This window comes from Callithrix jacchus, chromosome 20, assembly GCF_049354715.1.
Source record: "Callithrix jacchus isolate 240 chromosome 20, calJac240_pri, whole genome shotgun sequence".
In the NCBI taxonomy this organism is placed as follows: Eukaryota; Metazoa; Chordata; class Mammalia; order Primates; family Cebidae; genus Callithrix; species Callithrix jacchus.
Window position 1 is genome coordinate 25,388,558 of NC_133521.1, and position 17,137 is coordinate 25,405,694.

At 49.1% G+C, this 17,137-nt stretch overlaps 1 protein-coding gene across 5 annotated transcripts in view; it reads left to right on the plus strand.

Annotated features, from left to right (window-relative positions):
* NUTF2 (nuclear transport factor 2) overlaps positions 1–16,838 on the plus strand; it is a 27,102-nt gene extending 10,264 nt beyond the window's left edge. For 3 of the 5 annotated variants that reach the window (XM_078357491.1, XM_078357493.1, XM_002761094.7), the window contains 4 exons: positions 8,051–8,178; positions 11,995–12,066; positions 12,153–12,251; positions 15,146–16,838. In XM_078357491.1, coding sequence (XP_078213617.1) covers positions 8,080–8,178; positions 11,995–12,066; positions 12,153–12,251; positions 15,146–15,259 — 384 coding nt within the window. In that variant the 5' untranslated portion in view covers positions 8,051–8,079 and the 3' untranslated portion in view covers positions 15,260–16,838. Of the gene's footprint in view, positions 1–3,066; positions 3,116–8,050; positions 8,179–11,994; positions 12,067–12,152; positions 12,252–15,145 lie in introns of all 5 variants that reach the window. The other 2 variants (XM_078357492.1, XM_054248844.2) reach the window with 2 other exon arrangements.
* The last annotated feature ends 299 nt before the right edge of the window (positions 16,839–17,137 follow it).

A 17,137-nucleotide genomic window follows, 5' to 3' on the forward strand; every position in this document is an offset into this window, starting at 1 on the left:
GAGCCACTGTACCCAGCCACTAGACAGCTACTTTAGACCAAGTGGTCAGGAGAGGTGTGGATGAGATTATATTCGAGCTGGCACATATGTGACACATGAAGGTCTAGGGAGTAGAGTGGTCCAGATAGAAGGAGCAACAGTTTCAAAGCCCTGCGGTGAGTACAGACTCAGCATGTTCCAGATAGAGCAAAGTGCCTGGTGTGACTGCAGAGGAGGGGAGGGAGTGGCAAGAGATGAGGCTGGACAACTAGGAGGGCCAGGTCACCTAGGGCCTTGAAGACAGGATAAGTGGTTGAGACTGTTCCAGGTGCCATGAAGTCATTGAAGGGCCATGGGACAGAATACATAGCATCACTCCTCAGACCATAAAATCAGTGGGGGCAGTTTTTCCTGAAAGACAGGCACCTGGCAGTGTCTTTCTGTCTGGTTGCTTGCTGCTCTGCCCTAAGGACACTTTTTTTGTGTGCAAGGTCTCATCTCCTTGGCTCAAGCCATCTTTCCACCTCAGCCTCCTGAGTAGCTGGGGCTACAGGCACATGCCACTATGTCCAGCTTTTTTTTTTTTTCCTGTAGATATTAGGTCTTACTATGTTGCCCAGGCTGGTCTCAAACTCCTGGGCTTAAGCAGTTCTCCTGCCTTGGACTCCCAGACTGTCCAAGGGATTACAGTCATGATTACAGGCATGAGCCACCACACCCGCAAGACACTTTATGCTCTGGATCCAAGGGTTGTTTTCTTTGTTTGTTTTTGTTTTGTTTATTTGAGACGGAGTTTCGCTCTTGTTACCCAGGCTGGAGTGCAATGGCACGATCTTGGCTCACCGCAACCTCCGCCTCCTGGGTTCAAGCAATTCTCCTGCCTCAGCCTCCTGAGTAGCTGGGACTACAGGCGTGCGCCACCGTGCCCAGCTAATTTTTGTATTTTTAGTAGAGACGGGGTTTCACCATGTTGACCAGGATGGTCTCGATCTCTTGACTTTGTGATCCACCTGCCTCAGCCTCCCAAAGTGCTGGGATTATAGGTGTGAGCCACCGTACCCGGCCTGTTTTGTTTTTTTAATAGAGTCCCTGGGGCCCAGGCTAGAGTACAGTGGGATGTTTCGCTCACTACAACCTCCGTCTCTTGGGTTCAAGCAATTCTCCTGCCTCAGCCTCCTGAGTAGCTGGGATTACAGGCACATGGCACCACACCCAGCTGATTTTTGTATTTTTAGTAGAGATGGGGTTTCATCATGTTGCCCAGGCTGGTCTTGAACTCCTGACCTCAGGTGATTCATCCCACCTTGGCCTCCCAAAGTTTTGGGGTTACAGGCATGAACCACTGCACCTGGTTTTTTTTTTTTTAAAGACGGGGTTTCACCATGTTGGTCAGGCTAGTCTTGAACTCCCGACCTCAGATGATCTGCCCGTCTAGGCCTCCAAAGTTCTTGGATTATAGGCGTGAGCCACCATACCTGGCCCTTTTTTTTTTTTTTTTTTAAAAAAAACACAGAGTCTCACTCTGTTGCCCAGGCTGGAGTACAGTGGGGCATTCTTGGCTCACTGCAAACTCCGTCTCTCGGGTTCAAGCAATGCTCCTGACTCAGCCTCACGGATAGCTAGGATTACAGGTGTACACCACCGAGGCCGACTTATTTATTTTATTTTTAGTAGAGGCAGGGTTTCACCCATGTTGGCCAGTCTGGTCTTGAACTCCTGATCTTAGGTGATTCACCTGCTTCAGCCTCCCAAAGTTCTGGGATTACAGGCATGAGCTACCATGCCCAGCCTGTTTGTTCTGAGGCAGAGTCTTGTTCTGTCACTCTTTTCTTTTTTTTTTTTTTTTTTTTTTTGAGACAGAGTTTTGCTCTTGTTACCCAGGCTCGAGTGCAATGACACGATCTTGGCTCACCACAACCTCCGTCTCCTGGGTTCAAGCAGTTCTCCTGCCTCAGCTTCCCGAGTAGCTGGGACTACAGGCGTGCGCCACCATGCCCAGCTAATTTTTGTATTTTTAGTAGAGACAGGGTTTTACCATGGATGGTCTCGATCTCTTGACCTCGTGATCCACCCATCTCAGCCTCCCAAAGTGCTGGGATTATAGGCGTGAGCCACCCCGCCCAGCCATCTATCTTTTTTTTTTGAGACGGAGTCTTGCCCTGTCGCCCAGGCTGGAGTGCAGTGGTGTGATCTTGGCTCACCGCAACCTCTGCCTCCCTTGTTCAAGCAGTTCTCCTGCCCAGCCTCCCGAGTAGCTGGGATTACAGGTGATTGCCACCATGCCCCCCTAATTTTTTGTATTTTTAGTAGAGACAGGGTTTCACCATGGATGGTCTCGATCTCTTGACCTCGTGATCCACCTGCCTCGGCCTCCCAAAGTGCTGGATTACAGGCATGAGCCACTGTGCCTGACCAATGCCTGGCTAATTTTAAAAATTTTTTTGGATATGGGACCGTGTTGCTGAGGCTGGTCTGGAACTCCTGGACTCAACTGATCCTTCTGTTTGGGCCTCCCAAAGTGCTGAGATTACAGATGTGAGCTACCATGCCTGAGGGGTTTGGTCCTGAGGGGTTTAAGCAAGACTGGCTGTCAGTCTCCCGGTTGGAGGAGTCCTTTTCAGGCTGTGCTTCAGGACTGTGTTTTTGGCCTTGCTGATAGCATGTGTGGAGATAGCCACGACTCACCAATTTCAGGCCCCTCACTGCAGGCCATGCAAATCTGCTGGCATTCCCTGTGGGCCTCAGCAGTGAGTCTTCAGACATTTAAGAATCTTTCTGTGTGCCTGTCTGGAAGGAGTGACATTGTCTTCCCTATCACTCTTCTCCTTCAAGTCTAGCTAGGCTAGGATCTCTGTCTGCTTTGCTGAGATGGTAGAACAGGGTGGTGACTTTGAAGGTTTGACAAAACTGACATAATCCTCCATGAAAACTCCTGTGGTATGGACTCTGGATTTGATGTGGAACTCTTCTGCCTGAGGCCTTTGTTTGGAGGTGGAAGCCTGGTTTACGACTGGCTTGCCCTTCTCTAAGATAGCCAAGCTCAGAGCAGTGCTCTCACTGATGTGGTCTGTTTCTTTTTGTCTCCAGGCCCAAGTTGTCACTAGGAGTCCTGACTCTGGAGAGACCTCCAAATGTGGTCAGTTCAATTCCACTATCTATGAGCTGCTGACCTAGAGCGAGTTGGAGTTGGCTAACTTCACTGAATCTCCTTTTGGTCATCTCTAACTTGGGGATTGACTCACAGAGTGTGATTACAAACAAGTGCACATAAGCTCTTTGCACATTTCTTTTTTTTTTTTTTTTTTTTTTTTGAGACGGAGTCTCGCTCTTGTTGCTAGGCTGGAGTGCAGTGGCACAATCCCAGCTCACTGCAACCTTCACCTCCTGGGTTCAAGCGATTCTCCTGCCTCAGCAGCTGGGAACTACAGGCGTGCACCAACACGGCCAGCTAATTTTTGTATTTTTAGTAGAAATGTGGTTTCACCATGTCCAGGATGGTTTTGATCTCTTGACCTCGGGATCTGCCCGCCTCAGCCTCCCAAAGTGCAGGGATTACACTGTGCCTGGCCTCTTTGCACATTTCTGTGCCTAATATGCATTAGTGAAAATGACGTGGCTGAGCGCAGTGGCTCACGCCTGTAATGTAAGTGCTTTGGGAGGCCGAGGCAAGTAGATCACCTGAGGTCAGGAGTTCAAGACTAGCCTGGCCAACATGGTGAAACCATGTCTCTACTAAAAGTGCAAAAGTCAGCCAGGCACGGTAGCCAATGCCTGTAATCCCAGCTACCCGGAGGCAGAGATTGCAGTGAGCTAAGATCACGCCATTGCACTCCAGCCTGGGTGACCAGAGTGAAACTCCATCTCAAAAAAATTAAAAAAAAAAAAAAAAAAACGAAAACGAAGTGTCCACAGTTAAAATTGGAGTATAAAATGGAGTTTTCCTCTTGTCTAATGGGATCGCCTGGGTTAGAAGTTTTATGCTGGGATCTATGGCTCAACAACTGAAAATTATTCCCAAGGCTGTGACATCTCTGTCTCTGTGCAAATGTGTTGGGAGAGGGCCACAGTTGCTGAGACATTCTTAGAGGGTCTTTGCACTCACAGAGACCAAGGTATCAGTGAAGGCTGGTGTTCAGTGGGTAAGAGATCATCAGAGTCTTTTCTGCTTTTCAAGGAGCCTGGCCTCAGTCAGCCTGTGGACTATTGGGGTGAAGCAGGAGATGGGGTGGTCAGTGGTCCTCTCACAAGAGCTGTAGGAGAAGCTGTCATGATGGTCAGTTCCCCATCTAATGTGAGGCTGCCTCTGAGCCCATGCTTTTTTGTTTCTTTCCAGCCTGTTACTTGCACAGTAAATGTTTAGACAGATCAGGACTTGCTGGCTATTCTGGGGAACATCCTCACAGTCGGTCCTGGACCCCTGTCCCATGTTGCATGGAGATGGGAGAGGGGCTATGCACTCTTGCTTGTTTTTTTTTTTTTGGACTCAAGAGTGCTGCCTCCTATCCATTACCTGAAAGCTTTGTGGGAGGTTTGCAATCAGAAACTGTAAGTTCTTGTTTGTTGTGCCATGTTCTGTGCTGGGAGACAGGGTTTCGGGGGGTGTGTGTGTGGCAAAAACCACACCAGAACCCTCACAGCCCAGAACCACAGTGCTCTCAGGTAGAGGAGTAGTGCCTGGGTGTGTTGGTAGGAGTTTGCACCTGTGGGTGGGGGGTCAAAATTTGAATCTGAGAAGGAGTTCCCAACTAGGTGGAGTCTCAGTGGTGACTTGGATGAAGAGCAGAATTGACTGAGCAGACTGTGGGAAGTGTGGAGATTGCAGGAGGGAACTTGCCTGTGCACGAAACACTGTGAGGGCTGGGCATGAGGGCCAGGCATGGTGGTTCACGCCTGTAATCCCAATACTTTGGGAGGCTGAGGCAGGTGGATCACCTGAGGTCAGGAGTTCGAGACCAGCCTTGTTAACATGGTGAAACCCCGTTTCTACTAATGATAGAAAAAATGAGCCAGGACTAATTTCCTGGCTATAATCCCAGCAACTCAGGAGGCTGAGGCAGGAGAATTGGTTGAACCCCGGAGGTGGAGGTTGCAGTAAGCCGAGATCGTGCCATTGCACTCCAGCTTGGGCAACAAGAGGGGAACTGTCTCAAAGGAAAAACAAACAAACAAAAAAACATGGTGAGCAGGCTCTCAGCAGATTCTGGTATGTCTGTATGTGTAGCTAGACGGAGGTAGGAGAGAATGGCTAGGGAGATGGGGATGAGTGTGGATGGTCACTTGTGAAGCTTAGGGGTTTGACCTTTAAGCCAAAAGCAAGGGTGTTGTACGGGAGGAGTATGGTCAGCTTTGTGGTTTTGAGCTCAGGGATGCAGAGTTAGCAGAAAGAAGAGATGGGCCTTGATCAGAGGACCCAGTGTCAGCATTGATGTAATGGATGAACGTAGGGCAAGATCCATTGACATCACCGGATGACAGTGAGTCTGACCATGTGGCTGTTGTGATCACTACTTGGAAATAAACACAAGATGGTGAAGCAGGCCTCAATCCACTTAGTTTTGAAGGTTACTTCTCATTTTCCGGGAGCCCCTGATCTGTCCTATTCCTCAGAGAGATTACTCTCTCCACTCTGCCCTGCTCTACCAGGCCAATTGGTCCTTTCCTTTCTTTATCCCTCCACCCCTTTTGCCTCTACCACCACTTCAGTCAAGGAGTTTTTGTATCAGCAAGTTCTCACAAGCTGGGCATAGTGACACATGCCTGTTATCCCAACACTTTGGGAGGCCAAGCTGTGGATCACTTGAGTTCAGGAGTTTAAGACCAGCCTGTGCAATATGGCGAAGCCTGGTCTCTACAGAAAATACAAAAAGTAGCCAGGCGTGGTGGTGCTTGTCTGGAGTCCCAGCTCCTTGGGAGGTGGAAGTGGGAGGATTGCTTGAGTCCTGGAGGTCCAGGCTACAGGGAGCTGAGATGGCGCCACTGCACCCCAACTTGGGGGACAGAACGAGACCCTTTTCATGCCCCGAAACATTTGCTGGTGCTGTCTCTTCTCGTTGGCATATGCTTTCTGAGGACTGCCCAACTTTGCTGTGAGTCAAGGGTAGAAGGAAACATGGCCCTTACCCATTCCTCCAGCTTTTCCCCTACCCTCAGAGCTCTTAGGCACTGGGTATGGCATCTTGGAAGCTGCAGCAGGGTCAGGGCACATTGAATGACTAAACATAGCGAGTACCGAGGTGGAAGCGGCAGAAATGCCAGGGGCGGGAGCTGTGCTCTGCCTTAGGTACTCTTTAAGTTTGTATGTGGGTACAGCCAGAGTCTGACCCTTTGGAAGTGTGATCAAGACCACAGCTAAGACTAGATGATGGTCCTGTGCTTTCCCCACTTGTTGATTTGTTTCTTGGCAGAGTATGAACTGGGACACACCTTGTGTTCCTGTGTGGCAGGCGTGACTGGATCTAAGCTTTCTCCTCTGCTTGCTTTAGATTTTCCTGGACGTTTCTTAGTCATCCCAGAACCGATCTTCTATTTTTAGTGCCACTACCTCCTAGGGGACCTAAAATAAAGCTGGCTTAGCTTCCTGGTCCCTCATTGGCTTGGTGTTGGTCACAGGGTGGGAGATTGGCTGCTTTGTCACTGTTCCCCTACCCAGTTCTTCCCCACTGGCTTCTCTAGCTTTGGGTGAGGTCACAGGGACTGCAGTGAGCTAGCACTTAACCATGTTGAGCTGAGGGGCTTTTTTTTTTTTTGAGATGGAGTTTCACTCTTGTTACTCAGGCTGGAGTATGATGGCGTGATCTCGGCTCACCGCAACCTCCGCCTCCTGGGTTCAAGCAATTCTCCTGCCTCAGCCTCCCAAGTAGCTGGGACTACAGGTGCATGCCACCACGCCCAGCTAATTTTTTGTATTTTTAGTAGAGACGGGGTTTTACCATGTTGACCAGGATGGTCTCGATCTCGACCTTGCGATCCACCCGCCTCGGCCTCCCAAAGTGCTGGGATTACAGGCTTGAGCCACCATGCCCGGCAAGCTGAGGGGCTTTACCACGTTCCCTTAGAGAAGCTTCTCGATCACTGATGCTGTCAGGATGCCATCCCCATCTTACAGTAGAGGTGGCTGAGGCCCTAAGAAGGGCGGTGACTGGCCGGGCACGGTGAGTTTGAGTTTTCCATCTAGTATCCTTACAGCCATGGTCTCCTAGTTGGGAGGGGATATACCCTCCCTCTCAGAGACCCAACAGAGAGAGCTCCTTGGGGTGAAAGCAATGCTGGGATGAAGGATGTGAAGAGATGACACGTTTCCCCCTCACAGCCTCCATCTCTGCTTCCCACAACCCTCAGCTTTCCCTGTGATCCTTGAACTCACATCCCAGCTCTGAAGTGGGTAGAAGTCACTCCCATCAACGAAGAAATATCCTAGAAAGGGCCAGATCAGGTATCACCTGGCCTTTGGGCTGTAAACTGTCCCCATGAGACTAAGGGGGTAACTTGCTGTTTTTGTCAGAAGAGGGGCCTTGGGAATCTTCTCCCACCCCTCACTGGTTCTTCCTCCATCTGTCAGCATAGCCCTGGGACAGTGTTGGGGACCTGAGGGCTGTAATACAAAACAGTACACACACACAGATAGCAGTTGTTCTGGGCTGTAAAGTGGGAAGAAAAGCAATAACTCTGACCTTGCAGGTTGTTGAGAGGATTACATGGAAAGATATGGAGGAGTTATTTCCTCCCATAAAGTGTCTCCCTGTATTGGGCTTTGAAGGGCCTGCTCTGTCCTTTCTTTGTTGTAGACCCACCCTCAGCACCCCTCCTGTGTGCTCCACAACTCTGGCACCTATATGTCTCATTAACCAAGAACTCAAAGGAAAGGCCGGGTCTGGTCTACCTCTGGGCTCTCGGCACTGGTCTGGCTTGAGAGTGATGTCCTACCAGTTCCCAAGGGCCTCTCCATGTTCTCTGAAGGAACATATCTCAGCAGAGGACTCCAGGAAGGCCAGCAAGGGGTGGGGGTCAGTGGCTGGTCACCTCCTACTCTTGTGGTACCAATGCTTCCCTCCCTGTCTCATTGGTCTTGCAGGTCTCTGTGAGGCCGGGTGACGCTCCAGAATGGGAGACAAGCCAATTTGGGAGCAGATTGGATCCAGCTTCATTCAACATTATTACCAGTTATTTGATAATGATAGAACCCAACTAGGCGCAATTTACGTAAGTTTCCAGCTCTAGGGCCAGAATAGGACCCCAGGGGATCAATTTGGATGTTGGGCCAGCGTGTCCAGTTCACAAGTTCTGGCAGCCCTATTTGGACTGGCTACACCTCTCCATCTGAGCTTTTGTCCATGGGACAGGAGCCTGAGGACTGGCCCAGCTAACTACCTGGTATATGCTTTTCTTTCTTTCATCTGCCACAAGAGTGAGAATCCTGCTATACTGGGCAGGGTGTTCTGGGCTTGCCATTCCATGTGACTAGTGCTCGTCATGGCACGTGGTTTTGGATTGGGCAGCAACAGGCAGAGTTTAGGGCTTATGGTGCCCTCTGGAGGCAGCAGCCATGAGCATCTTCATTGCAAAGCTGAGCTCTTTGGGAGGCCTGGGTCCAGCTTCCTTTTGGATCCAAAAGCTCCTGAATGCTCGTGGGAAACAAATGGAGTTAGCCCAGGGAGGCTGATATGTCCTTTGACAAACCTTTTATGCAGGCATTTTGCTGCTCTTTTAATGATGTTCATGTACACCAAGAACTAAATTGTACTTGACCTTGCCAGAGATTCAGTCGCAAAAATGTGATTGATCAGGCAGGTGAGCCCAGGATGGGAGTGATAGGAGTAATCTAGGCACAGTCTCAGAGCCTGATTGGGCTGAGTGTCCACAGTCTTCTGTGTCTGTCTCCAAAAAGTAAGGGTCCCTTCAGAAATTTTGGAAAAAATAAAGGAATCTTATTAGTGGAAGACCAATTCCAGCACAGATATTATTTGATTGTTGTCATCATAGTAGAGATTTTTTTTTTTTTTTTTTTTGAGACAGAGTCTCATTCTGTTATCTAGGCTGGAGTGCAGTGAGGTGATCTTCGCTCACTGCGACTTCTGCCTCCCAGGTTCAAGTGATTCTTGTGCCTCCTCAGCCTTAGGAGTAGCTGAGACTACAGGTGCTGCCATCATGCCTGACTTTTTCTTTTTCTTCTTCTTTTTTTTTTTTTTTGAGACAGAGTCTTACTCTGTCACCCAGGCTGGAGTGCAGTGGGACAAGCTTGGCTGACTGCAACATCTGCCTCCTGGGTTGAAGTTATTCTCCTGTCTCAGCCTTCCAAGTATCTGGCACACACTATCACGCCTGGCTAATTTTTATATTTTTTAGTAGAGACAGGGTTTCATCATGTTGGCCAGGCTGGTCTTGAATTCCTGACCTCAGGTGATTCGCCTGCCTCAACCTCCCAAAGTAGGATTACAGATCCCTCTAAAAGCTGGGATTACAGGCATGAGCCACCACACCTGGCTACGCCTGACTAATTTTTGTATTTTTACTAGAGGTGACATTTCACCATGTTGGCCAGGCTGGTCTCCAACTCCTGACCTCAGGTGATCTGCCTGCCTTGGTCTCCCAAAGTGCTGGGATTACAGGTGTGAGCCACCGCACCCAGCCTGGAGTTTTTAAAAACTTGAAGTGATCTGAGCTGAGATCCTGGGACTTCTGCCTCATTCTCTCTCTCTCTCTTTTTTTTTTTTTTTTTTGAGACAAAGTCTGTCTCTGTCACCCAGGCTAGAGTGCATTCTTCTGATTTTGGCTCCCACCTCCCAGGTTCTCCCAAGTGATTCTCATGCCTCAGCCTTTCAAGTACCTGGGGTTACAGTTGCACACCACCACACCGGCTAATTTTTATATTTTTAGTAGAGCTGGAGTTTCACCATGTTGCTCAGGCTGATGTGGAACTCCTGACCTCAAGCAATCTGCCTGCCTCGGCCTCCCAAAGTGCTCTGATTACAGGCATGAGCCACCACACCTGGCCTCATTATCTCTTAAAGCAGGCCTGAGCCACAGAAGAGAGTTAACCAAGTCCTAAAAGAACAATTTATATTGGCCGGGTGTGGTGGCTCACGCCTATAAATCCCAGCACTTTGGGAGGCCGAGACAGGTGGATCACGAGGTCAAGAGAGCGAGACCATCCTGGTCAACATGGTGAAACCCCGTCTCTACTAAAAATACAAAAATTAGCTGGGCATGGTGGCATGCACCTGTAGTCCCAGCTACTTAGGAGGCTGAGGCAGGAGAATTGCCTGAACCCAGGAGGCGGAGGTTGCGGTGAGCTGAGATCACGCCATTGCACTCCAGCCTGGATAACAAGAGCGAAACTCAGTCTCAAAAAAAAAAAAGAACAATTTATATTTATTATTTCGTAATAGCACATTACTCCTTTGAAAGTTAGGAAACTGAGAATCAGCAATAACTTACTTAATGTCACAGCTAGTAAGTAGTGGAGGCCCTTTTGAGTTCTGCCCTTGAAAGCTGTGGAAGGGAAGATTTGAGGGGGAACTAAGCTAGTGGGTTACATGTGAGATTTTGCTTCTTGATGGTAGGGAGGGTCCCAAACTAGGCCTTGGGAGGCCTTTTTAGCCTCCATCTCTCCGTGACCCCATGGTTATCCAGAAGGCTAGCTAGAAAGGCCACAGTGGAACTCAGCTTGGGCCCTGGAGGGTGATGAATGTGAAATTTTTCCAAGTTATTTCTGATTACTTTTATTTATTTATTTATTTATTTATTTATTTATTTATTTATTTATTTATTTATTTTTGAGACAGAGTCTTGCTCTGTCACCCAGGCTGGAGTGCAGTGGCATGATCTTGGCTCACTGCAACTTCCACCTCCCAGGTTCGAGTGATTCTCCTCCCTCAGCCTCCTGAGTAGCTGGGATTACAGGCGCATGCCACCATGCTTTTTTGTATTTTTTAGCAGAGATGGGGTTTCAACATGTTGGTCGGGCTAGTCTTCAACTTCTGACCTCATGATCCGCCTGCCTCAGCCTCCTGAAGTGTTGAGATTACAGGCGTGAGCCACCGCACCCTGCTAGTCTTTCTTATTTATGTATTTATTTATTCTTGAGACAGTCTTGCTCTGTCACCCAGGCTGGAATGCATTGCCGTAATCTCAGCTCACTGCAACCTCCACCTCCTGGGTTAAAGTGATTCTCTTGCCTCAGCCTTCTGAGTAGCTGGGATTACAGGCATGCACTATCATGCCTGCCTAATTTTTGTATTTTTATTAGAGACAAAGTTTCACCATGTTGGTCAGGCTGGTATGGAACTCCTGACCTCAGGTGATTCCCCCAGCCCCAGCCTCCCTAAGTGCTGGGATTACAGGCGTGAGCCACCATGCCTGGCCATATTTCTGATGACTTTTTTGGGACCAACACTGACCACACAGCAGGATGGCTGAGCTCAGGCCACATATAGCCCCCCTGGGGCCTATACATACGACTTTTTTTTTTTTTTTTTGAGACGGAGTCTCACTCTGTTGCCTAGGCTGGAGTGCAGTGGCGTGATCTCGGCTCACTGCGACCAATGCCTCCCCGGTTCAAGCAATTCTTCTGCCTCAGCCTCCTGAGTAGCTGGGACTACAGGCTTGTGCCACAACACCTGGCTAATTTTTGTATTTTTAGTAGAGACGGGGTTTCACCAAGTTGGCCAGGATAGTCTCAATCTCCTGACCCGGTGATCTGCCCACCTCAGCCTCCCAAAGTGCTGGGATTACAGGCAAGAGCCACCACGCCCACCCCCATATAACTTTTTAAATACAAATAGGAAGTATATTTTATTAAATAGTCTTTCAGAGCTTAGACCCATGTGACAATGGGGTATAATTGAAGAGGCTGATAGTATAAATTTGGCAACTATACTCAGTTCCCCTCTTTACAGACAGTCAAACTGAAGTGTGGCCACATTTCTCCAAGCAAGGCCCTTTTCGTAGTCTTTCCAGGGCCTTGGAGTTACTTGTGCTCTTAGGGCCCAATCCCAGGGTTTCCTGTGCGTTTTTCAGATTGACGCGTCATGCCTTACGTGGGAAGGACAACAGTTCCAGGGGAAAGCTGCCATTGTGGAGAAGTTGTCTGTAAGTAGGGGCAAAAGCCAGGGTGCAGGTGGCTCTTTTCCCATTCCTGGCCTTGGTTGTCCCACCTCCTACTCTCTGTCTTGCAGAGCCTTCCATTCCAGAAAATCCAGCACAGCATCACGGCGCAGGACCATCAGCCCACGCCAGATAGCTGCATCATCAGCATGGTTGTGGGCCAGCTTAAGGTAATGGTGCTGCTGCAGAGGGAGAGCCTTGTGCCCCTGCTTTACCTGTGGATGTGACCTGTTTATCTAGGGATATCCAGACAAAATGACTGTCTAGAGCTGCGTAGTTCAATACACTAGGCATTAGCCACATGTAGGTTGCAATTTTTAAGTTACATTAATCAAGACTAAATAAAATTAAAACATACTTCTTTAGTTGTACTAGCCATATAGATCATTTTTGTGATTGGAGAACATCCTATTGGCAGACATTGGTCTAGAGCTGTTATCTGGAAAAGGGAGAGAGAGGTATAGGAGCAGGATGGGACTGGGATACCAATCCACTAGGCTCCTACTCTGCCCCAAGGTCAAAGTGGACAGGCCAGCCGGATGCTGAGAGGCAGTCCCCTACTGCAGCCCTTGCTGCCACTCCTCAGGTTGGCTGCTGGCTCCTCACCTGCTGAGCAAAGCAGATTCCTGGAACTCCTAGTTTTCTTTTTTTTTGAGATGGAGTCTTGCTCTTGTTGCCCAGGCTAGAGTGCAATGGTGCAATCTCAGCTCACCGAAACCTCCGCCTCCCAAGTTCATGTGATTCTCCTGCCTCAGCCTCCCGCGTAGCTAGGGTTACAGGCGCTTGCCACCACACCTGGCTAATTGGTTTTATTTTTTTATTTTTTAAAAATCTTATTTTTTGGCCGGGTGCGGTGGCTCAAGCCTGTAGTCCCAGCACTTTGGGAGGCCGAGGCAGGTGGATCACCAGGTCAAGAGATCGAGACCATCCTGGCCAACATGGTGAAACCCTGTCTCTGCTAAATACAAAAAATTAGCCGGGTGTGGTGGCGTGCACCTGTAGTCCCAGCTACTCGGGAGGCTGAGGCAGGAGAATTGCTTGAAGCCGGGAGACGGAGGTTGCAGTGAGCCGAGATTGTGCCACTGTACTCCAGCCTGGCTCCTGGCAACAGAGCAAGACTGTCTCAAAAAAAAAAAAAAAAAAATCGCTGGGCGCGGTGGCTCAAGCCTGTAATCCCAGCACTTTGGGAGGCTGAGGTGGGTGGATCATGAGGTCAAGAGATCGAGACCATCCTGGTCAACATGGTGAAACCCCGTCTCTACTAAAAATGCAAAAAAAATTAGCTGGGCATGGTGGCATGTGCCTGTAATCCCACCTACTCAGGAGGCTGAGGCAGGAGAATTGCCTGAACCCAGGAGGCGGAGGTTGCGGTGAGCCAAGGTTGCGCCATTGCACTCCAGCCTGGGTAACGAGCGAAACTCCGTCTCAAAAAAAAAAAAAAAACTTATTTTTTTCTCTATTTTATTAATTTTTTATTTTTTATTTTTTTTCTTTTTCCCCCGCCCCCCAATTTTTTGTATTTTTAGTAGAGGTGGTTTCACAGTGTTGGGCAGGCTGGTCTTGAACTTCTGACCTCAGGTGATCCACGTGCCTTGGCCTCCTGAAGTGCTGGGATTATAGGTGTGAGCCACCATGCCCGACCTGGAACTCCTGTTTATCTTTGCATTTTCCTTTTCCCTTCTCAAATCCTGTTATTCTCAAAGACTTCCTGTGGTCTCTCAGATCCCCCAAGAACTCTCCAAGCTAAACCTGTTGTGTTTCAGCATATTAAAGCCAGATTCTGTTTTCAACAAGCTCCTTCTTTCCAAAAAAAAGCAGGACAAATTGGCTGCCCCTCGGCCTGGACTTGTATCTCATGATAACATGGTCACATGCTCACTCTCTCTAGGCTAGCTGGGGCAGGGCTTCCTGAGTCCAGAATGGGTGTGTAGGTGGTACTGTAGGCCTCTGCAGTGGATGCAGAGACACCTGCCTTCTGGCCTGGACTTTCGTTTCAGTTTCTCCTGCCTGTCCAAGATGTCCTGCTCAGAGCCTGTGTCTGAACAGTCACAGAATTCAGGAGGTCTCTATAGGGAGCTCAGCACCTACTTTCTCAGGCTGGGGTAGTAAGCACTGCTTCTTTCCACCTGGCTTCAGTTTCTTTCTGGTGATTCTCTCCAAATCGGAGCTCCGAAACAACTGATTTGTTTCCTTTCTAAGGATAACTCCCAGAAAGCAGGTGATGTTAGAGTTAGTGCTGGTTAGCTAGGCCTGTTTCAACTAGGCTTCATTCTGGATTTCTGCAGTTTAGCTTCAGGTTTCTTGCCTTTTTTTTTTTTTTTTTTTTTTTTCATTGAGAATACTGGCCGGGCACGGTGGCTCACGCCTATAATCCCAGCACTTTGGGAGACGAGGCAGGTGGATCATGAGGTCAAGAGATCCAGACCATCCTGGTCAACAAGGTGAAACCCCATCTCTACTAAAAATACAAAAATTAGCTGGGTATGGTGGTGTGCGTCTGTAGCCCCAGCTACTTGGGAGGCTGAGGCAGGAGAATTGCTTGAACCCAGGAGGCGGAGGTTGCGGTGAGCCGAGATCGTGCCATTGCACTCCAGTCTGGGTAACAACAGCGAAACTGTCTGGAAAAAAAAAGAAAATACTGTTTATTACATGACAGGAAACATCATTGGATGGTGAACCTATGTTTCCAAGATTGTTTGCAGTTCTTATTTAGTAAATACTATGGGATTCATTTCAGAATTGTGATCACTTGTGCCCAGAGATACGTGCTTGGAGGCATATGCATCCTCTGCTCTTTGCTATAGCTAAGGGTGAATTATTGTGTAGTTTAAGCACACATAGCAGTAGGTGTAGCTGACTGTTGGCCTTCATGTGCCCAGGGCATTGCTTTGTACATTATATCAATTCATATGCACAAGTACCCCTTGGCTATACTGGGATTTGAGTTCGGGACAGTAGGGCCTGATCCCAAAGTCCACATTGTTTTGCTCTGTTCCCCTACTACTGAACTCTCTTACTGTTTCTTGATTCCCTTATTGAATCCTCTTCTCTCCTCTCCTCACAGGCGGATGAAGACCCCATCATGGGGTTCCACCAGATGTTCCTATTAAAGAACATCAACGATGCTTGGGTTTGCACCAATGACATGTTCAGGCTCGCCCTGCACAACTTCGGCTGACCTTCTCTCAGCCAGGCACTCACGCTGTTTCCTCCTCCCTCCTCTTCCCAGTACTATTACCACTCCTCCAGATGCTCCAAATATCATGCACAAATGAGCAGGGCTGCGGCGGGAGTGGGCGCAGTGCGCTGCTGCCACCAAGGTGTTGTGCATGATGTTTGGACGCTAGACTAGTTGCATCTGACGGGAGAAGTTTGTGTTGTACCAGCGCATGCCTTGGAAAGACTTAAGTAATGCAAAAGGTTGTCCTTTTTTTTTTTTTAATCTACTGACAAGTTGCTCTAGTAACCCAAAGACGTGAAGGAGAAAGCAGCTGCCTCACCGCCCAGAAGTTGATTTGTTCAGATGTTTCAATGCCTCATGATACAATAAAACCACAAAAATTTTCTTAACAGTTTAAATTGTTTTAATTAGTTTACTAGTTGGCTGGGCATCAAAAGCCACCTTGACCCATTGTCTCTCATGTCTCACTTCTGCCCCAACTCTGAATATCTGTTGCAGGGAGAAATTGCTGAAGCAGCACTCCCAGCTAGCCTCTCAGAAGCCCTGCAGGGCAGTTCCTCCCACCCCGCAGGGCAACTGGTCCTAGGAAAGCAGGCAGGGAGAGCTCAGTTCTGGCCTGAAGCTTCTTGCACTGAAGCCTGTGCAGTCAGTTCTGATACCTCCTGTGACTTCTGCTCTGGGTAGGTTCAGGGCTCTAGCAGCAGGAGAGATGATCCTGAATCCTGTTGAAGCTGGAGAGGCCCTCCAGGTTGAGGTCTCAGCAATATAAAGGGAGAGGCCTGCTATATCCCCAGGAGGATCAGGATCATATCCAGGTTGCCTCACATACACCAAGCCAGGCAGAGGCAGCTCAGCTCCTATCCCACCTGCTTTGGATATCATTACACAAAGGCCAGTACCCAGCAGAGCCAGCCTCCACTGCCCACAGAGCCAGGCCCAGTTGGGTTGTAGTATAGGTCAGGAGCTGTGGAAGGAGGCAATCTGAGTGTGAGAGACTCATGCTTTAGGGATCCTCAACACTCAGACCTCTGCAGGACATTGCAGGCCTCTCTCACTTCCTTCCTCAGCATAGAGACTTCATGCTATCTTCAAATCCCAGGAAGTCTTAGCTATTAGGGCAGTTCTGTTTCTCTGTTTTGGGGACAAAGGCCTTGCCCAGTATGAACCTGGCCCCTCAGCCCACAGACCTCTGGATGGTATAAACCGAGTGGCAATGTAGCAACCATAGGCTAGAACCAAACCCAGGATTTGGGTCAGTGCCGTTAGGGGTTTTAGGATTGGTAAGAATACCACAGCTAAATCTGACCTGTAAAAGGATACCCTTCCCCTCTTCCACTATGGGTGGAGGCTAAGGACCTCCTCAAATCCCAAAGTTTGCCTGGTGACACTGGGCACAGGGTTGGATGGTGCTCAGGAGATTTCAGGGAATGATCTCTAGGCTGGTGTGTATTTGGGGAAGTAGGGGTGGGGAAGAGGTAGGTACTTGCTGCCTCAAACCACCCTGTATAAAATCTGCAATACAGCTTCTTCCATGTACCTGTGCCTGAACTGTCTGCAATAAAGAGGAATTTGTAAACTGTGGTTTCATTCTTCCAACCGGAGGGTGCCAGGTGGGACAAGAGGGTGCTGGGGGACAGTAGGGAACAATGATTATTGTGGTGGGACCATCTCCCCTACTCTTGCAATTCCTGGGTTTTATGGCCTCGACGGTCGCCTCGGGCCTTGAGTTATTACGACCCATTCCCCAAGGGAACCTGAGGCTCCTGCCAATTCAGCTTATTCTGGGAGTCAGGGACCTTAGCACGGGCGGCTGAGTTGACCCCATCCTAGGACCATCAGAGTCCACGCTCTGAGAGTGGGCAGGGACCGGGCGGC